General features: G+C 43.4%; 2 protein-coding genes across 2 annotated transcripts in view; one reads left to right on the top strand and one right to left on the bottom strand.

The window, feature by feature from the left end:
• The window catches only part of NIPAL2 (NIPA like domain containing 2), a 434,384-nt gene that overhangs the window by 362,259 nt on the left and 49,266 nt on the right, over positions 1–22,859 (top strand). The gene's annotated exons all lie outside the window — the stretch shown is intronic.
• LAPTM4B (lysosomal protein transmembrane 4 beta) overlaps positions 9,784–22,859 on the bottom strand; it is a 126,530-nt gene continuing 113,454 nt past the window's right edge. The window contains exon 7 of the mRNA XM_050941368.1: positions 9,784–13,632. Coding sequence (XP_050797325.1) covers positions 13,558–13,632 — 75 coding nt within the window. The 3' untranslated portion in view covers positions 9,784–13,557. The remainder of the gene's footprint in view (positions 13,633–22,859) is intronic.

The raw sequence follows: 22,859 nt of genomic DNA, 5'->3' as shown, positions 1-22,859 counted from the left end.
TATTCACCCATCATATAATTATGATATATTTCATAGAAAGCAAGCCATGTAAGATAGCATATGAAAGATCACGATCTCCTGTTACCCATTCTTCTGTCCAAATATGTATATCATTAGTGTGTATGAAGTTATGAGATTTTCTGTCTGGCTGTGAGCTTTAGAGTCCCTACTGCTAGGTGGTGGTCCACTCCCAGGAGGGTGTTAAGTGACCATTAATCAGCAGGGGAGTTGTAAACATGGGATTACAATGCTGTAAGAAGGCTGCACAATGGGGGATTTCTCAACCCTGTGACTCAGCAAAGCCCACCAGGACGTGTCTGGGCTAGTATTTTCTAGGAACATGGACTGAAGGCATAAAATAAGGGATAGTGGCATCGTGCCTTGGCCTTTCTCCTCCCTGACTTACACTGGAAGCAACAAAAACATTGGGAAGACAAAGATTTTAACTGAGAATGTAACGTCTAGTGGGATGAGAAAACTGCTTATTCCAAATACTGCCTAGTGTAATAAGATTTAAAATTTAGACTGTGCACTTACCTTTTATTTTCTTTGGTAACTCTCTCTGACCTTTTGTGCCTACCACTTATAATCACTTAAAATCTATCTTTCTGTAGGTAATAAATCTGTTTTGTATTTTACCTAAAATACCAGTGGTCATAAACAGATAGTTAAGGGTTAATGTCTGTTTCACCTGTAAAGGGTTAAGAAGCTCAGTAAACATGGCTGACACCTGACCAGAGGACCAATGGGGGGACAAGATACTTTCAAATCTTGGTGGAGGGAAGTCTTTGTTTGTGCGCTTTGTTTGGGGGGTTATTCGCTCTTGGGACTAAGAGGGACCAGACGTCAATCCAGGCTCTCCAAATCTTTCTGAAGCAGTCTCTCACGTTTCAAACTTGTAAGTAATAGCCAGGCAAGGCATGTTAGGCTTATTTTTGTTTTCTCAACTTGTAAATATTCCTTTTTTGCTGAGAGGATTTTACCTCTGTTTGCTGTAACTTTGAACCTAAGGCTAGAGGGGGTTCCTCTGGGCTATATGAATCTGATTACCCTGTAAAGTATTTTCCATCCTGATTTTACAGAGATGATTTTTACTTTTCTTTCTTTAATTAAAAGCTTTCTTTTAAAGAACCTGATAGATTTTTCCTTGTTTTAAGATCCAAGGGGATTGGATCTGGACTCACCAGGGATTGGTAGGGGGAAAAGAAGGGGGATGGTTAATTTCTCCTTGTTTTAAGATCCAAGGGGTTTGGATCTGTGTTCACCAGGGAATTGGTGAAGTCCCTCAAGGCAACCCAGGGAGGGGAAAGTTTTGGGGGGACAGAAAGTGCTCCAGACACTGAAATTCTGCATGGTGGCAGTGTACCAGATCTAAGCTAGTAATTAAGCGTAGAAGTGTTCATGCAGGTCCCCACGTTTGTACCCTAAAGTTCAGAGTGGGGAAGGAACTTTGACAGCAGTAGGGTATTTTGGTTGAAGTGCTTGGAAAATCTCAGCTCAGGTTACAAAGGCTAGTGTATATCCTCTCCACACCTAGAGAGAGGCGGACTGGATAATAAACTTACACTGGTAAGGCTTCTGACCAGGGCAAGACAGTACAGTTCTGGGGTGCAAGGTTGGAGAGATGGTGGGGTGGGTGGGAATTGACTGGAGCCTCTCTCTCTCTCTCATTTGTGAGTGGCTCAGGGAACACTCATGCAATCTAGATGGGTGTGAGGCTCTATATGCTGTTGTGCTGAGTGATAACAGTGCCTGGAGGGTTTTGCTGCTTGTCACTAGCAAAGCATTGTGAAAGAAAGCCCAGGCTAAAGAGTTATGGGGGCATAACGGTACCCCAATTCCAGGTTGCACCATGGGGATCTCATCAAAGGCCCCAGTCCAGAATTGATTCCTGTTTGAAGCAGAACATATCTTTTAGAAAAACATCTGATCTTCATTAAAAAATTTCCAGCAATAGAGATTCCATGACAACCCTTGGTAAATTGTTCCAATCATTAGTTACCCTCATCATTAACAATTTGCATCTTATTTCTAGTCTGAATTGGTCTGGCTTAAACTTCCAGACATTGGATCTTTTTATACCTTTGTTTGCTAGATTACAATGCCTTCAACTATCAAATTTCTGTTCCCCATGTTGGTACATATAGATAAGGCTATGATTTAGTCACAGAAATCATGGCAGTCACAGATTCCATGATTTTACTGGACCTCTGTGACTTCTAGGGCTTTAGGAGGCAGAGGCAGGACTGTGCGCCCCTGCCCTGCAACTAGGGTTGGCTGGAACTAGGACCCTGCAGCCCCATTCCTGCAGCTTCCACCGGGGGCTGCAGCCGGGGCCACATGCCCCAGCCCCACGGCTTCTGCCTGGGGTTGCAGCTGGGGCTGTGTGCTCTAGCCCCATGGCATCCTGGGTTTGGCAGGGGCTGCAGCCGGAGCAGTGCTCCCCAGCCCCGCAGCTTTTGCCAGGGACTGCACCTAGGGCGGCGTGCCCCTGCCCGGCGGCTGCAGCAGGGGCTGTATCCCCCCCTTGGGACTTCCCAGGGCTGTGTGTCTTCCTCGGAAACTCAGGTTGGAATGACAATGTTTGAGGATACTGACACCCTATCAAGAAAAAGATGAGCTAAAATAAATGGTTGAAAGATAAAAGATCTTCTGACTGATATTAAAGCATCTTGGAAAATAACATCTGCTATCACGACCGTGCAGACAGAACACACTTCAGGAATGAAAATCAATACATATGAGACTAAGATAAATCCACTCTGCAAGATGTGCTGCTTTTGAATGTAATATTGTAGGGAAAGTGATGCTCTTAAGATTTGACACCTTGGATCAAGCCCTTACAAAGGACCTTGTAAAAGTTGCCAAATTAATTTTTGAGTTTCATGGGTTGATATGATTACTGAAGGACAAGATAACGACGACAACAACTTCTTAGCTTTTGTGCGATATAATTCAGATGCTACTGTTGAGGAAAACATGCTCTTCTGTAAAGTGCTGCCTAGCCCATGACATTTATTGAAGCTACCGAATATTTTCCAATCAATTGGGAAAAATGTATTGCTTTATGCAGTGATAGTACCAAAGCAATGACTGGCAAGAACAGTGGGCTTGTTGCAAGATTAAAAACCAATATGCCACATTTAATTTGGACCCACTGTTTTTTACATGGACAAGCACTTGCTGCAAAAGGAATGCCTTCTGAGTTGCATCAGGTGCTTGATGAGTCTGAAAAAGTTGTGAATTTCATAAAAGCTGGCCTCTATCAGCTCACCTGTTTGCAGTTTTATGTGATGAAATGGCTGCACTTTATAAAAGTCTTCTCTTGTACACTGAAGCGAGGTGGCTCTCATGGGGAAAAGTGTTAAGCAGACTTTTTGAATTGCGAGCTGAAGTACTTATGTTCCTACAAGAACAAGGGTCTCCTTTTGCTAAATTGTTCAGTGATCCATTGTGGCTTGTTCAGTTAGCTTACTTAGCAGATGTCTTCAGTCCTCTGAATTAGTTGAATATGAGTTTTCGAGAATGACACAAAAACATAATTGTGTTGGGAGACAAAGTGAGAACCTTTTGGAAAGAAGGCTTGAAACCTGGTCTGCTGCTTGGCTTCAGAGTGGAAACTTTGAATTATTTCTCTGAGTTGCGAGTTCATGAAATTGATTGCTGATGACAAGAAGTGGACATTAAACAATTAAAAAACATTGTGATTGAACATATTCTTACGTTTAAGCAGGCTCCAGGATTATTTCCCGCCTGACAACGCAGAACTTGGCAAGAGGCGGATAATTAATCCGGTCAACAAAAGAATAGTCGAGTCTGCCAAACTTACAGGAAGCCTGCAAGATAAACTCATCAATCTTTCATCTGATAAAATACTCCAGTGTTCATTTCCTTCAGAAGATATGTGTGCGTTTTGGATGGCACAGAAGCATGAGTATCCCAAACTTGTAACTGAAGCTTTGAAAGTTTCAATCCTGTTCGCAATGTCATACTTATTCGAATTAGGATTCTCATCGAGAGTTGCAATAAAAACAAAGCAATGAAATAAATTATCTGTGGAGAATGACCTGCTGCTGAGTGTTTTTTCAATTCAACCCAAGATAAAAAAATTAGCTGGTACAAAACAAGCACAAGTGTCTCACTGAAAAACACTGTAAAACTCAATTTGTAAAAAAGTGAATCTCTACTCTGTTTCTATGCAAAAATAAACTTTGATTTGGCACACAAATGTTGTTTTCTTACTTTCCCTTATTTATGTAGGTTTGAAATATTAGTTTATTAATGCTGGTGAGCCAGTATTATTCGTAATATACCTGGTATTTAAGATAGGCGGTCACAATTTTTTCAAGTTTTAGCATGGGGAGTGGGGTCACAGTTTTATTTTAAATACAACGGGAGTTGCAAGCACAAAAGAAGTTGAGAAACACTGATCTAGTCCAATAAAATTGGAAGAATAGCAATGTGAGCCTGGAATCTTATATTATTAGAGATAAAAAAATAAGATCAGAAAAAAATTAAATTCCTGCTATTTCAAAAGCAAATCTTAATCAAGCATGCATTCTATTATCTGTGATCAGCACAAACAACACAGAAAGGTCAGTTGTCTGAAAGATGAACCCAAAATTGACATATAATGATGGATGAATTCAGATGATGTCATAAGGACAGCTCTTTGATCAGAGATCATATCTCAACGGAAAACATCCCAGCCTGTGATTCAATCCAATCTTATGACCTCTGGGTGTGAAGCCTAACTTTCCCGAAGGTATTCTTCCCTTTCCCAAGCACCAGCTCCTATATCCCTTCCTCTGACAACCTGTGGAAGGAGATGGGTGAGCTGATCTGATCTAAGATTAACCCCTTTTTTTAATTGGTGACCACGTAGTGACCCATGAGGGGTATGGATGTGTATCAACATACAAAACTTTTGGTTATGTGAAATCCAACACTTTTGAGCTGGGGGAGACGTAATTTCCAGCTCGAGGCGGGATACTCACGCTGGATTGAGCTACTACACTAAAAATAGACCTGTAGGTGCGATGGTGTGAGCAGTAAGAGGGATTGACTACCTGAGTCCATCCGAGATCCTAAATACTTGGGTGGCTAACCCCTTGTGCCGCTGCGCTTAACACTTCTATCTTTAGCATGCTAGCTTGATTAAAGCTAATGCGAGTATGTCTTCTCTAGCTGGAAATTACACCTTCCAGTTCCAGTATAGGCGCACCCTCAGATTCTCACTGTTACAACTGCTTAGTACCCATTTTAATGTTTTGCAGGACTACTTTGTTCCTGAACTGTTTGCATTGCTTATGGAGATAAAGTTATCCCTTTTTCAGGCAAGCAATTAGACAAATTTTGGAGTTCTTCAGGTTGTTTCGATTAGGAGAATAAATTGAGGATGCAGTTAGGTATCTGTGATGCAATCCTGTTTATTTCAAAGAATGTACAAAGTCCTGTTCTCTGAAAACAGAAGGAATCAAACCACCACAAGAGAGATCTTCTTTGTTTGAATGTTTCAAGACTCCTTTAGCCAGCACTCAGCCCCAAAGTTCTCTCGCTCTAGGTGTTTTTCTCAGGCCCATGCTTCCAGTGCTTGTTAAGACTGTGTCCTTGACTTTCTGCTGATTTTCTGGTCTCTCTCCTACTTCTTTCTCACTTATACATACAAACAAACCTCTTCCCCTCCAAACAAACCTCTCCCAGCAAACAATACTCAGTGAACCCCCACCCACCTGCACAGTTCTAATTTATTTTTGGTGGTGACATGTGCCTGTGTTTTGGGTGGAGTCTCCCAGTATTCCTTACATTTATCCTGAATGACAGGTGACTGTTACACTCATCAGTTGATATATAAAATATATTTTATAACACTTCACATGTTCAAAGGCATGCTACAGATATTAATTACTTTACATGGCATTTACTAGTGTCAATAATAAAATTTGAATTACACGCCGAGGTGAAAACAATCAGGAGATAACCAGCAACTAGAGTTTGTTGTATGTTTTGAAATACTAGCAAAAGTTAGTATGAAAACTTTGAAACCAGACCACATCCTCAGATGACATTTTGGCTCGAGAACCTTGGACTAAACATCCATAGCTCATTTGATTGTTTTTTTAATTGTAATTCATTTTTTAAAAACAACAAAACTACATCAGCTACTCTCACAAGTTCACTGGAAGTGTTCAGTGCCTCTTATGTACTTGCTCTCTGCTTAGCAAAGGCAAACCACCCTCATATAATAGCCGGAAATTTAAATTTATCTGTGCCACAGATAAAGTTAATATCTTCTTTAAAGCAAAGGAAATGAAAGCCATTACACTTTCAAATGGTACTGTGGTGAGCAGAATTCACAGACTGGCAGAAGATAAATAAGAGTAACTAACTGTCCAGTTTTATCCCCCCATAGATTCCCCACTGTAGCTACCACAGTTCAGTTCAGAGGGTAGTAGTCAAAGTGAGAGCCGCTAATGTAGATAAGGGCCGGCATCCACTGATACTTTAACCACGGTGCTGCCTACACCTGCTCTGAACATGGTAGATGACATGGTGCTAAAGTCCTGGCAAATGCCAGGAGCTCTGGCTACAATAGCACTTGTACCATTGCTACTCCTGGGGAAGCTGAACCATAAACTGGTGGTAGTGACTTTGGAAATTTTAAAGGGAAAATCGATGCAGACATCTAGAAGCTTGCCCCATACCTTGAGTTTCTGGTTTTGGTTTTGGCATGTAGTAGGAAGGAATCTCAGAGCAGGTCTACACTATTGCTTAAGTTGATCTAACTTGTCACGCAGGTGTGCAAAAGAGACCCTCGCTCCCTTCCCGAGCAACACAAGTTACAGCGACCTAAGTGTTGTCCACACCGGCGCTATGTCGATGGGAGACGCTCTCATAGCTTCTGCCTCTAGCTGAGGTGGGATAATTATGCTGACTGAAAAGTGTTCTCCCGTCGGCATAGTGTCTTCACTAGACACGCTACAGCAGCGCAGCTGCACCGATGTAATGTTTCCAGTGTAGACCTGCCCTCAGAAAAGGCAGGTCCTGCGGTTCCTGATGCCTGCTGCAAGCAGGAGTTAGACCAATAGAAGTGGCTGGAATGAGAGCAATACCTATCCTGCAAGCATAAGAAGAATAAGAAAACCACTTAGATTTATCAGCAGGATAAAAAGAAATGGATTTAGGTTTCCCCATCCATGCTGGAACAGAGCCTCATTCCTGGCTAAATTCTAAAAGTTTTGCTCAAGGGGCTTTGCTATAAAAAAGAGCCATAAAAAACTTGATGGCAAATCCCCGCTTTGTCCAAAGCCAGGAAAGGAACCAAAGGACAAGTCTAGTGGCTGTGGTAGACTCTAAATAAATAAATAAATAAAATTATTGCCTTTTCCTATTGGCTTATTAGATTTTTGTATTACATTAGCCAACACATTGTTCTTAAGTATGTGTCACACAGGAGCAGTACCATACTTCTGTAACTAATTTTCTTCAAGGCACAGCTAATACTGGAAATCTAGTGGGACACAGACGGGTATAAGATGGTAGCCTGACAAAACTGTTGCACCCTGACTGGCGCTTTTCTCTCTCTATTGCTATAGAAGCCAAATATCCAGAGTCTCAGACTGATGTGAGAGTGCCATAGAAAGTCTCTGCATTGCTATAATCAGAGAGCTCAACCCAATGAGTATCTACAGGTCTTAAAGTTGTGTGTCTGCCAGTCCCCCTATTCTTGAACACTTAGGGTGCATCTACACTACCCGCCGGATCAGTGGGTAGCGATTGATCTATCGAGGATCGATTTATCGCATGTAGTGTAGACGCGATAAATCGATCCCCGATCGCTCTCCCGTCGACTGCTGAACTCCAGCTCAGCGAGAGGCAGAACCAAAGTCAACGGGGAAGTGGCGACCGTCGATCCCGTGCTGCAAAGATGCGAAGTAAGTGACTCTAAGTCCATCTAAGATATGTCAACTTCAGCTATGCTATTCTCGTAGCTAAAGTTGCATATCTTAGATTGATCCCTGTGCCTGCCCCCCGCCCCACCAGTGTAGTCCAGGCCTTAGAATCAAAGTGGTGGCTAGGAAACCTCTCAAATGGCTACAAACCCTCCATGCTGCAATCTCTCTTTTCCGAGTGGCCTCTGAGTGTAGCTTTGCAGTGCTTACCCTCACCTGCTCATACACAACTCCTCCCATAGGCCAATGAAGAGCCTGACTCATATCTTTACCATGCTTACCCATGCTCCCAAATGACAAGCCAAAATAATTGTGGCCTAGTCTCATGCCTATTAGGGTATGTTTACACTGCAAGTGGAGGCCTGATTGTAGCACGTATAGGCATACCCGAGATAGCTTTAAAATAACTAGCATGGGGAACAGTAGAGAAGATGTAACAGACTTCAACAGGGGCTAGCCATCTGTCATAAACAGATAGTTAAGGGTTAATGTCTCTTTTACCTGTAAAGGGTTAAGAAGCTCAGTAAACTTGGCTGACACCTGACCAGAGGACCAATAAGGGGACAAGATACTTTCAAATCTTGGTGGAGGGAAGTCTTTTGTTTGTGCCTTTTGTTTTGGGGGTTGTTCGCTCTTGGGACCAAGAGGGACCAGATGTCAATCCAGGCTCTCCAAATCTTTTTGAAGCAGTCTCTCATGTTTCAAACTTGTAAGTAATAGCCAGGCAAGGCATCTTAGTCTTATTTTTGTTTTCTCAACTTGTAAATGTTCCTTTTTTGCTGAGAGGATTTTACCTCTGTTTGCTGTAACTTTGAACCTAAGGCTAGAGGGGGTTCCTCTGGGCTATATGAATCTGATTACCCTGTAAAGTATTTTCCATCCTGATTTTTAGAGATGATTTTTACTTTTCTTTCTTTAATTAAAAGCTTTCTTTTTAAGAACCTGATAGATTATTCCTTGTTTTAAGATCCAAGGGGATTGGATCTGGACTCACCAGGGATTGGTGGGGGAAAAGGAGGGGGAATGGTTAATTTCTCCTTGTTTTAAGATCCAAGGGGTTTGGATCTGTGTTCACCAGGGAATTGGTGAAGTCCCTCAAGGCAACCCAGGGAAGGGAAAGTTTTGGGGGGACAGAAAGTGCTCCAGACACTGAAATTCTGCATGGTGGCAGTGTACCAGATCTAAGCTAGTAATTAAGCTTAGAAGTGTCCATGCAGGTCCCCACGTTTGTACCCTAAAGTTCAGAGTGCGGAAGGAACCTTGACACCATCCGAATACAAGCACTCTGTGGACCCTGGGTACATCACGCAGGTTATTAGCCCAGGCCATGCCCTAGGTACGTACTCAGGTTGTTAGCCCATATCATACTGTTGTGCTAGTGATTAAAACAATGCCTTCCCATTCAACAGCTGCACCTTCATTTCCAGTATAGGACATACTCTTACATAACCCAGCCCTGGTTATACTGTTTTGCTGTTTGAAAGGTATGGATACTGTGAAAAAATAAAAACAAAAAACCCTCCAACTGCTTTTCATTGCACTTTGCTTGCTAATTTAAAATAAGCAGCTGTTCTGACTAATTGTCCAGGATCAAACAAATGTTTGTAGAACAGTCTTTTGCTGTGAAGTAACTTTACATTTATTGGACGGCTGACAATGAAGTTCTTTGCCCCTGCTGCTTCAATATCCTATTCTGCAGGAGGTAGATATGGGCTTGTAGGCAGAAGGCCAGAGATCTGGCTTCCACATTCAGCTGAGTTATTCATCTGAAAACTTGGCCAGGTTGCAGAACCACTGTGGGTCAAATCCCTGGGTGCAGAGACATCTTTATCAATACCACTCTCCTTCCCTGACAGAACATTAAGCCTGATTTATCAGAGCCGATCCTCCATTTACAGTTATGGATGCTATTTTTGGTTTCTCAGAGCTGTGAGCTGAAACAGTATTGCACATCCCCTTAACTTTAGGTGTAGAATCTTTGCAGGGAAAGCTATTACAGTATACCCGATTGCAAATCCAGCGTCTAATAAAAAAGTGTAAATATGATTTCTAGAAATAGGGATACTATGCTGTGAGTCTTCCAGCAACCTTGACCACCAAGCTGGAATTTAACCAACTCTTCTTAAGATATGGAGGGCAGAGGTCTGCAGGGTCTCAGGCAATTTTACAATAGATGAGGCCAAGGTGTTATCTATTTCAAGTTCTGGGATACAGCTGATAGTTTGCTTAAGACTAGAAGATAGAACTTACATATGTTTGCTCTGGTCTGACTGGCACAGGAGAAAGGAAGTATGAAAATTAATTTCCTTTATTCTTGTAACACTGATCCTTATGAATGTAAAAATATTAGTCTCTTTGTGCCATTCAATGAGTTTAATGAACCTCCCCTTACCTGTTCTATCATCACCACTTCATCTCTTCTCTTTTGCTTCTACTCACAACCATTCCCCCTCAACGTAGACTTAGAAAAGACCTTATTTTAACATTGGCATAACACCTTAACATTTCCTGTTCACTGCACCAGCCTAGCATTCTCTAGACAATACATCTGTGGTTAGGAATATGTTCTAGAGGCATATATTAGAGCATTTTGGTTATATTTACAAACTAGAGATTTTCCTAAAGGAATATCAGTTTGAGCAGTGTTATCACTCAAAACTGTGGTTGTTAGTAACTGTTGCAGTATGTTAGAAGCACTGAGAAGCATCAAAAGCATATGTACTTACCAGATCACCACCAAAGCTTTCCTGCTCACCCTCTACAGTGCAATATCTTTGTATGTGGGAGAATACTATTTTCTATAGTTCTTATGTAAATACAGCAGTAATAATAGAGCTACAGTTGAGGAAGAGAAAATTGGGGGTTTAGACTCTGTTGAGTTTAAGAAGCCTGCACAAAAGACACAAAAAGAATCATAAAAATTCAGCCAAGTATATATTTACACATCTGGTAAAACCAAGGCCCAGATCCTTAGCTGGTAGATCTGGATCTGTATGTCTGACTTGAGTGAACCTTTTTAGTATTTTTCATTCCAGTCTTTGATGATCTGGCAACTATTAATGATACCACATAATGTAAAACTAATATAAAAAATAAAATGAGATCTGACCTGGAAAAATAATATGCTGATAATGTCTGCAGAAGGGGTGGGGAGTGGAGCCAACAGAAACAAAATGTATACATGGATGAGAGATATCTGGGAGTAAAGTACTGCTAAGAAAAACCTGCAGTAAACTAGATATGAATTTATACAATGTAATGATTTAAAAATCCCAAAACCCCCAAAAAACCAAAAGCCACCACCAGGCTATGGAAGTATCATAAAATAAATCAGAGATGTCAGTCCTTCTTTATTTGGCACTTTGGAGAACAAACTCAGAAAACATTTCTGGATGCTAACAAAATAAGTCTGTTCCATCTCTAATTTCCACTGTTCTGTAAGAAATACTCAGCCTAATAACTATTCTTTTATGCATTTCTACATCATGGGTACTGACTGCATGAAACAGAAGTTGTAGTTTTTATTTCTTATTTACACAGAAAACCTGTCACATTTGATTGACAATACTGGATTTGTGTGGCTATTGTGTTAATGAAGAGATTCAAAAGAAATTGCCATAGGCACAAGGAAACATCCCTTTTAGTATAGAAAGGCTAGCTAGTATACAGAGTAGATTCAATGAGAAGTATGTGCAATCGGCTTATTGTCAAACAGATGATTAAAAATTCTTCAAAACCAGTCAAGAATTAAAAGAAAGTGAACAGCCAGTAGGATCAGAAGTCCAGGCAGCCCACCTCAAAAATAAATTCTGTTCTGGAATGTAAATAGTTATGAGGCCAACACTGGAAAACACTAGAATTACCTACAGAAAACAATGGGATTTTGCTACATATCAGTATCAGCAACTCGTCAAATCAAGGTATTGCGTGGTCTGATCTTAGAGTGATTGAACCATGAAACAAAATAACAAGGGCTAGACTGGGATCTGCACTTGCACAAGTGTGTGGGGACGGTCATTTTAAAAAGCTTTTCCTTCATTTCATGGCCTGCACAAGGACAGATCACAATAGCAGCCTCTGAACAGGGGCTGTTTGGTCATTGTTCAGAAAAAGGCAGGGAGGAGGCAGGACCACAGACCTGCCCACACTCTGCATGGGCCTGTAGAGTGGAGTCAGTGCACTGAAATCTGCATTGTCCTACGGAATAGTGCAGTGTGAGCACTCCAGGTTAGCTTCAGAAGAGATTGTGCTTCTCGAAGGACAATTTCTCCTGAGGCTCCCCGAGGGATGGTGAAGTTCCACAAGGTCCCTTTGCACAAGGCTTTGCACCCCAGCATGCTTTGACATCCACAAAGTGCCAGAGATGACACTTGAGAAAAGATGAGAGGTAGAAACATCTCCATTGATATAGCATAGATGATTATCTTAAAGTTAACCATTTTTAAAAATAGAACTCTCAACAAAAACGTTACATGTGCAAGAGGCACTTTTTGGGGAAGAGAGAGTACCTCACACAAACATACACAGTAGGATCAGCACAGATGGGTGAGTCCCACTAGAATGAATTCTAATGCAAACAATTGTCATACAAAGGAGTCCCATATGATGCATATGCTGCATCCCTTTGATGCATATAGAATATTCATGAGATTTCTGAAAATGTTAGGAGAAATTACATGCACGTTTTCCCCATAGGCTGGAAGAATTTATCCCTGTATTGGTATAACTTGATTCACACTCCAAAACTTTGCTCTATTTACAGGCACACTTCCATAGAAACATTCACATTTTGGATACCAAGGAGGCATCTTTAGTCACCAAGCCATGTGATTTTAAAAGCACAGGTATTTTTGAGGTTGCTAGAAGGCGAGGGGCTGTATAGACAGGAAGGGAATATCAGCAGAACAGTGGCAGCAATGTTTACTTATTTATTTTGCAGAGAAGAGAGGCTGCAGGGTACAGAGCAGGTATACGTTAGAACATGGACCTGACTTGCCACAGTTTTGGGAGCTACGCAATCTTGCTTTCCCATGCTCATTCCCCACAATTAAGTGTTTGTGATGAACCTGGTTAGTGAGAACACCATAGCTTACTCCTGTTCCTTCATTCGCTTCAGCACAATATTTTATTAGCTTTTTAGGAGTAAAGTGGAATGTCACTTTTTTGGGACTGACAGACTACATTTTGTACAATACATTCTAAAGGTGGAAAATGGGCATTTCAGAAACTTGTTTCTACTGATCTGGAAGCTTTGTAGATAAAAAGGACATTTACACCTGATTTATACACAAAAGTTCTAAATTCTCTAGCACTGCACGTCAAAAGGAGGTGAATAAAAGCTACTGTATGATTCTTGTCACCTTAACGCTAAACCCCCCCCACTCCCCCCAAAAAGTTCCTGAAACCAATTCAACATATTGTTTCAGTTGAAGCACATTATTAAAACTATCTACAGCATGTTGAACACAATATCTACATTTCAAAATTTCAGCTAAACAGCAACACATAAATCTTAGAGTTACAGCCTGGAAGTGAAATAAACAAACTATTGCTCAAATGTTTGAAAAATAAAGCTATTGTTCTTAGGTACACTTCACGTTCTTGCTTATGCTGACACATAAGGTGGTGGTGGGTCTTTACCAGCTGCATTTGCAGGATCTTCGTAAGGGGGCAACAGCACCTGAAGAAAAAGGAAAACAAATAATTATTTTTTGAAGTCAGCTGGCTAAAATTATAAGACAGGAATTTAGGACCGTGTTCTGCAAAATAATTAAATGACAAAATAAAAACTGCCTCAAGATTAGCAGTTAGCAAATACAATGTTATTAGTGAAATACACAGGCCATTGCAATTTTATATTGTGTTTCCATTATGAAGTGCGACTGAATTTCTTGTAATTTTTTACAATCCCTAATCACAACCCTAAACATGACAGTCCCAGAAGCTGATTTTGACCAAAATTTACTGATCAAATTTGCACAGTGTCAGTGACTGATTATATAGTAGCTGTACAGTAAAACTTCAAAGTGCTCTACTGCTATTGGAGTTAGCCACACTAGAGAGAAAATAATAATATTCAAATGAGAAATGTCTGCATATTTTCTAAAATATACCAGTATATGGATATTGTGTTTGGTCCACTTACAGAGTTACTGGATGTAGATTGAGACCATGGTGTAATTCACATATGTTGCCTACGTCACCTCTCAGTCATGATCTCATCTTGAAATGTAAAGCTGAACAACTGAATACACATAAGAGGACATCCTGACCACACGGAAGTCAATGGGAGTTTTGCCATTGGCTTCAATGGGGCCAGACTTTGACCCTTATTCGTAAGGAAGTCAATAACTTGCCTTCCTAAAGAGAAACGCGTATTATTTATCATTTAGGACTCATCCAAAGCACATTGAAATCAATGGATCTCTTCACTGACTTCAATAAACTTTGAACCAGGCCTTCATAGAACAATTCCAGGAATGATTCATGATGCAATCAGGGTTTAAATGAATGCTTCCCTGACAACTAGCTGGGAGGAGAGGAGACTATGGGTGTGTTTATGTAAATACAGTTTGCTCCTGCTCTGTTTACATATTCATCATTTACAGCTGTGTCAAAGGACCAACTTTGGCTGGTGTTGGATACAAATGACCTTAGTACTGAATGCAGGAGCAGTGAAATACAGTTACCAATGTTGTAATTATTGTAGCAATACAGGAAAACAGGATGGTGCTTAACCTGTCCCAAATGAGGAGGGGGGCACCCTCAGTTGAAAGAACGTCATTAAGCAGGGGCTCGAATGTCAGAGCTCTGTGAAAGTAAGAGGGGTAGGGATAGGAGTCTTGGTGAGGATGCTGCACAACAATCTATCCCCCAGGTCCTCTCTAGACTGGCTTAAACTGTTCTTCCCCACTGTTTGAAGGACAGAGCCAAATGGGCTTAATTAGGAGTCTCTTTGATTATTTTAATTGCTCAATCAGAGCTGAAACCAGTTGTGGTAGGACTGTGTTTCTACCCTGCCTGCTAAGAGCTAAAATCATTGAGAGAGAAATCACTACAGAAGAGTTGAAAATCACTGAGAGACTGATGTGCAGAAGTCACAGCAGAGAGGCGGAAGGTGACTGACAGCCAGCAGGGCTGTGGTGGAGAGGTGCGACGTGAGCAGGTGGCCGGTGAGACATAAGATGCCTCTTTATCATCAAGATTGCCACACTAATGCCAGCATCCTCGCTGATGCTAACGTCGCCAGCAGGACCAGTGCTAGGGGTTTGAGCGCCCTAGGCGGACGGCAATTTCGCCGCCCCGCGCGCTGGTCCCGCGGCTCCGGTGGAGCTGCTGCAGTGGTGCCTGCAGAGGGTCCGGTGCTCCGTGGCTCCGGTGCAGCTGCCGCAGTCGTGCCTGCGGGAGGTCCACCGGAGCCGCACGAGCAGCCGACCGTCCGCAGGCACCACTGCGGCAGCTCCACCGGAGCCGCCTGCCGCCCCCTCCGGCAAAACGGCACCCACCATTTATTCTGGCACCCTAGGCGATTGCCTAGGCTGCCTAAATGGTAGCGCCGGCCCTGGTCGCCAGCACTGAAGCAATGATTCTCAAACACCAACTTCGCTGGGCTGAAGATTGTGTGAGGATGCCAGACTCTCACCTCCCAAAACAAGTTGCTGGCATACCACCTAAGACAAAAGACTTCTGCATATAGAGTCCTGGCCATCTGTGATAAACATGGTAAATTATGTATATCACCTAAAGATATTAATAAAGAGTTCTTTAATTTATAGAAAGATCTGTACCAATAGGACACAAACCCCGTCACGGACGCTTTGGATCAATTTTTCAAAAATATTACATTACCACTAATTACTGCAGTCAAGAGTAGAAACCTAGATGTGCCCCTAATGGAGGATAAGTTCACTGAGGCGATTAAGAATACAAAAGTGGGGAAGGCCCCCAGGAACAGATGGCTTCCCTGCCAAATTCAATAGACAGTTCCTTGACCTCCTGTCTGAAAAAATGCTTAAAATGTTTAATAAGTTGCTCCTAGAAGGCTGTCCTCCGTGTGCAAGGAGGGAAGCCCTAATAACAGTTATTCCTAAACCAGGAAGAAATGCCACATTATAGTCCAATTCCAGGCCAATTACACTTATTAACAGTGAAGTCAAAATTCTGGCAAAAATTATGGCGATGAAATTGGAGAATGTTTTGGGTTCTATCATACACCCAAACCAGGTTGGGTTTGTCAGAAGCTGTCATAGCTCTGATAACCTTTGACAACTTACTGATATTACAGAAGTGAAATATAATGACCCTGAAGCACAAATCATATTAGCCTTAGATGCAGAAAAGGCTTTTGATAGAGTGGGCTGGATTTGTACCCTTATTTAGTTCCTGGATCCAACTATTACATTCTCACTCAACCTCTTCAATCACAGCCACCAATGTGACCTCAAATACGTTCAGCCTCTTCCAGGGTACTAGGCAAAGAGCTCGCTGTCTCCATTACTTTTTGGTTTGGCTCATGAACTCTGGCAATAGCTAAAAGGAGTCATCCAGCTATCCGAGACATACAACTTGGTTCCATGGAGTACAAATTACTGTTATATGCAGATGATGCCCTTTTGTTCAAAGCAAGCACTGCCCACCTAGTGGGGCCAGAAAAGTGCTAGCCAGTCACACATGCAACTGTACTGGCACCCCAATATAGATGTGTTGCGGCTACCCCCAAACCAGAAATCACTATTCCAGCCCTCCCATCACTAATTCAAAAAAATTCAAAGCAATAGCTGGTTACAAAATAAACTGGAAAAAATCAGAACTATTGGAAATCTCCTGGATGTCCTGTAGTGGGCTTTTTCAATTAAGTACCCAGGTATAAAAATACCAAGAAACATTACCAAAATAGTGAAGAAAAATTTTGATCCTGTACTCTCTCAAATAACTAGTGATACATGGTCTCTCCCTGAGCCAGTGAGGAAGGGTTAATACAACCAAAATGAATATTTCACCTAGGCTCCTTTATATTCTAAGCAGTCTACCCATATATATCCCTCATTCTCATTTTAGAAAATTTAACATTATTAGAGTCTTTCTGTGGGACCCTAGTCAATTCCCCCCTCTTTGAGGACTGTCACCTTGAGTGAAGGGGCTTGCGTATTCCAATGATCCTCAGACCTAAGTTGCTGGGAGCTTCATGTTCCTGATAGGGTCTCCCAAGGCAAACAGGTCTGAGAGGAGGTCCCAGACAAAGCATGGTCCAATCCCGCAAGTCCTCAATGGTGGATCAGGCGGAAGAGGGTCCTCGGATCTCAATGTCTGTGAAAGTGGATGAGGATTGCAGCAAGTGGTCCAGTCATCTCAGATTTTCCCTGCCACTGGGCCCCAGGCCTCCAATTTGTCATGATTGCGTTGTCGCTGTAGGCGCACTAGCTTCCCCCCGTTAAAGAAATCATGTGCAGGCTTCTACCACGAGAAATATCTTTCCAACCTTCCAAGCCCCGCGGTGATGGACCAGTGGTAACGGGGACAGGATTAGTGAATGTGGCAGTCCCTACCCACAAATCTGCACGTAGGCGGTGGTAGTTAGATGGTCGCTTGACACCTAGACTGAGACAGGGGTGCATGCAGTTCAGCCACTACTATTGCAACTGAGCAGTCCTCTTTAGGATCCCCTCTGCCCCCGCCCCCCTCGCTTGGGGAGAGGGCTAGAAGAGGTGCCCTAAACCTAGGCTCTCATATACACTCCTGGCTGGATTACCACGTCCAGTGGGATCACTCTGCCTGCGGTCGAAGCTATAAAAAGATAGTGAATTTTGCTACATGGAATGTTCGCACCCTGATGGATAACAAAGAATGTATGGCTGCAAAGAAGAACCAGGGAACTTGTGAGATATAACATCGACATCGCTTCCCTGAGTGAGACAGGGTGCCCAGATAAAGGTCAACTGAGAAAAGAAGGTGGAGGCTACACCTTTTTCTCGAAAGGAAAATCTGCAGAGGACAGGCACATTCATGGTGTCGGTTTTGCAATTTGGAATAAGTTTGTCAGTCAGCTTACAGAATTTGCTGTAGGCATCAATGAACATCTTCTGATCCTTCGTCTTGAGCTCAGCAACAACCAGTCTGCTGCTGTCATCAGTGCGTATGCCCAACATGTGATTCTATCGAGGATATCAAGGAACAATTCTACACAGATCTTGGCAGAGTCTTGACCAACATTCCCAAGGACGACAAAATTATTCTCCTCAGAGATTTTAACACTAGAGTCAGGTGGGAGTCAGATCTCTGGAACAGCACTATTGGAAAAGAAGGAGTAGGAAAGGCTAACTCTAACAGCATCCTCCTCCTGAACAAATGCGTAGAACATGGCCTGGTCATCACAAACACCCTCTTTAGACAATGTGAGAAGTATAAGACCACCTGGAGACAACCTCGCTCCAGGCATTGGCACCTTCTTGACTATGTTATTTTTAGAGCTTAAGTTCAGAAAGATGTCCGCATCACGAGGGCTGTGCATGGAACCAATGATTGTTGGACAGACCATCGCCTTGTTAGATCAATCATGAATTTCCAGATTGCCTCAAGGCATCACAAGCAGGTAAAATCAGTACAAAAGAAATTCAATGTCAAGTCCCTTGAAAAATATAGTGACTCGGGAGAAACTTCAGCAGTGTCTCCAAGAGAAGTTTGCCGCTATGCCTAGAGCTGATTATAATAATAAAAATCTCTTGAAGGGATTAAAGACTGCCATTCTCTTGGCATGTGCTGAGTCCATTGGCTATGTCACCCGCCATCACCAAGATTGGTTTGATGAGAATGATGCTGAGATTCAGGGCCTGCTTGCCCAGAAAATAAAAGCTCACCACATGTGGCAAAACAACGTATCACACCAGCAGAAGTAAGAGTTATACAAGCAACTCAAGGCTGAAGCCCAAAGGAAAATCTGTGACATCAAAAATAGGAGCTTTATGCTGATAAACACAACATGAGGAGTTTATTTCAGGCAATAAGGGCCATTTATGGCCCATGCTCCCATGGACCCACACCACTCCGAGCCCAAGATGGGTCAATGTATTTTAAGGACAGCAAAGCCATCAAAGCCAGATGGAAGAAGCATTTTGAGTTACTCCTGAACTGTGAGTCAACTGTCCCTGATGCCACTATCGAATCTATACCTCAATGACATGAAAGAGAATGTCTTGCTGACCCCTACACCCTCGAAGAAGTAACACGAGCCATTATGCAAACTAAGATCAAGGTAGCAGGGCCAGATGGCATACCAGCTGAAGTCTACAAGTTTGGAGGTGGCGAACTGGTAGGGAAGCCCCACAAACTTTTCTTCATATCTGGTATAATGAGAAGATTCCAGAAGACTTGAGAAACGCTAACATTGTTACAATCATTAAGAAAGATAGTTTCCACACTCCGACTTATCGAGGCATTGCCTTGCTATCTACAGCAGGGAAAATCTTGCCCATATCCTCTGAAACGGATTACTTCCCCTTGCTGAGTAAATATTGCCGGAATCTCAGTGCGGTTTTAGACTATCCCGTGGGACAACTGATATGATCTTCATTGCCTGCCAAATCCAGGAAAAACGGCAGGAGCAAAATCAGGACCCGTACATGGCTTTCATCCATTTGACAAAGGCCTTTGACTCGGTCAATTGCAAAGCCCTGTGGAAGGTGCTGGCCAGATTTGGCCGCCCTCCAAAATTTATTAAAGTGCTAAGGCTTCTCAGATGACTGCCATAGGTCTCTAATGGCCTTGAGACGGACTCTTTCATCATCAAAACTGGGGTTAAGCAAGGATGTGTTGTTGCCCCAACCCTGTTTTCTATCTATTTAGCAGTCATTTTGGTCGTAGTTAAAGATCACCTCCTCAATATAGAATGGATGGGAGGCTCTTTAATCTTCAACGTCTCCGCTCAAAGTCTAAAGTCTTCAGGGCGTCCATTACTGATCTTCAGTATGCTGATGATTGTGTCATCCTAGCACACACTAAGCATGACCTTCAGTTCATACTGGATTTTCTTGCATAAGCTTATGACTCTCACTCAATAATGAGAAGACTAAAGTGCTCTATCAACCTGCTTCAGGCCTTGCACCACAAATCACCATCGAGGGTCAGACTTTGGAGACAGTTGAGTACTTTTGCTACCTCAGTAGTCAACTTTCTCACAGTGCAAAAATCAACAGAGACAGCCAGCATAGGATCCAGTGCGCAAGTGCTTCCTTTGGGAAATGGCTCCGACACATTTTCACAGACAATAACTTGCGGCAGGATATCAAGATCCAGGTCTATAAGACAATTGGATGAGAAACCTGGATAACCTATCGACAGCACCTCAAGAGTCTGGAGAGGTATCACCAACGACGCCTCCAGAAGATCCAAGATTGCTGCACTAATGCCAGCATCCTTGTTGAAGCCAATGTCACCAGCACTGAAGCAATCATGCACCAACTTCGCTGGGCTGGACATTGTGTGTGGATGCCAGACTCTCACCTCCCAAAAGAAGCCCTCTACTCTCAGCTCACCCATGGTCAGAGATCCCGTAGTGGTCAGAGGAAACACCAGAAAGACGCACTGAAAGCGTATCTTAAGAAAACTGATGTGGATATCACAAGTTGGGAGGAGCAAGCCACCAACAGACCCCAATGGTGCCACATCCTCCATCAGGCAGTGTCCTGCTTCAAGAAGAAGCGCCTTGCTCTCGAAGCTGGAGAGAAAGAGAGGAGGAAGGAAAAGGAGTAACTTTCTCCCAGCTGGCTGCCGGCCTGCCACAAAAAGTCTGTACCTACTGCGGGTGAATTTGCAGTTCCAGGATCAGACTCCTGAGTCACCTCAGGACCCATATGTAAATCCATGATAGAGATCATCCTCTAATCGAGGGATCGCCAATCAGTCAGTCAATGCCCATGGTTCTAATTGGGTGAGCATTACCTGTGTCAATGGAGTGGTATGCCCGTTCAGTCCGTCCTGGGGTGGCTGAGAACAATGGGGCGAAGCTAGTGCACAGCTCCTTGATTTGTCGCCACTGCAGACGTTCCAGGGTTGTGGAGAGGTTCACCTCTTCCATGCCACCGTCTTTTTTCCCATCGTAATAGACACCTTCAGGCCACTCAGCATCATCTCCCTGGACTGTAAACTGACAAACCTGTAAGTCTCTGGAATAGAAAGGCTTGAGAGAATTAACATGGTACACTCTGGGCTTTAGTGAGGAATTGGGAAATGCTATGAGGTAGTTCACAGTTCCCAGGCGCTCTTGGACCGTGAATGGCCCTTCCCATGATGCTTCCATCTTATGGGCTTGTTGCGCCTTCAAGACCGTAACCTGGTCTCCTACTTTGCAGGAACGCTCTCTGGTATGTCTGTCATACCAGGCCTTTTGCTCTTCCTGAGCATCCTTTAGGTTTTCTTTAGCAAGGGCTAAAGAGTGTCAGAGGGTGCTTTGTAGGTTGCTTACAAAGTCCAAAATGTTAGTTCCTGGAGAAGGCGTAAACCCCTCCCATTGCTGCTTCATCAACTGTAATGGCCCCTTAACCTCGTGACCATACACAAGTTCAAATGGTGAAAACCCTAAACTGGGATGTGGTACAGTCCTGTAGGCAAACAGCAACTGCTGCAACACTAGGTCCCAATTATTGGAGTGTTCGTTGACAAATTTACGTATCATGGCCCCCAAAGTTCCATTAAACCTTTCCACCAGGCCATTGGTTTGATGGTGGTACGGGGTGGCAACCAAGTGGTTCACCCCATGAGTTTCCCACAGTTTTTGCATGGTCCCTGCCAGGAAATTAGATCCTGAATCTGTAAGGATGTCGGAGGGCCAACCTACCTTGGCAAAAATGTCTGTTAGGGCCAGGCACACAGTGTTAGCCCTGGTGTTGCCTAGAGCTACAGCTTCCGGCCATCGGGTAGCAAAGTCCACGAAAGTCAGTACGTACTGCTTTCCTCTGGGTGTCTTTTTTGGGAAAGGACCCAGAATATCCACAGCTACTCGCTGAAATGGGACCTCAATTATGGGGAGTGGCTGGAGAGGGGCCTTGACCTGGTCTTGGGGTTTTCCCACTCTTTGGCATACCTCACAAGACCGGACATACTTGGCAACGTCCTTGCCCATCCCCTCCCAGTGGAAGGACTTCCCCAACCGGTCCTTGGTTCTGTTCACCCCAGCATGGCCACTGGGATGATCATGGGCTAAGCTTAAGAGCTTCCCCCGGTACTTAGTTGGAACCACCAACTGTTTTTGCGGCTGCCATTCTTCCTGGTGTCCACCAGAAAGAATCTCCTTGTATAAAAGTCCTTGGTCTATAACAAACCGGGATCGATTAGAAGAGCTGAGAGGCGGTGGGGTGCTCCGTGCTGCCGCCCAAGCTTTCTGAAGGCTGTCATCTGCTTCCTGCTCAGTCTGGAACTGTTCCCTTGAGGCTGGGGTCACCAGTTCTTCCTCAGACTGTGGACTTTGGATTGTTCCCTCTGGAAGCGATGTAGGTGATGGGGTTGTTTCCGTTGCTGGTGAACCGCTCTCCGCTGGTGCACCTGATGCTATTTCAGGCTCTGGCTGAGCCTTTTGGGTATGGCTGTCTGTTGCTTCTGCCAGTTCTGGCTCGCTGGCGCCCACTGGCGTTGAGTTTGAAGATGTGGTTGCAATTGCTGGTGCTGGTTGCTGTTCCAGTTCCGGGCCTAGGACTGGAGGTGCTGTGGCTGTATCAGTGGTTGGCATGGAATCCGGGTCCACTACCTCTGTCTGGGTCTCTGGTAACCCAGATGAGGCGTCTGTGGACGGCTGAGGAACAGGAATGGGTCTGGAAGATTGCCTGGTTTGGCTACGTGTAACCATTCCTACTCTCTTGGCCCACTTCACCTGGTTGGCCAAGTCTTCCCCCAGTAGCATGGGGATGGGATAATTGTCAT

This window comes from Gopherus flavomarginatus, chromosome 2 (genome assembly GCF_025201925.1).
Source record: "Gopherus flavomarginatus isolate rGopFla2 chromosome 2, rGopFla2.mat.asm, whole genome shotgun sequence".
NCBI classification, from domain to species: domain Eukaryota; kingdom Metazoa; phylum Chordata; order Testudines; family Testudinidae; genus Gopherus; species Gopherus flavomarginatus.
This window is presented reverse-complemented; position numbering and strand designations above follow the sequence as displayed.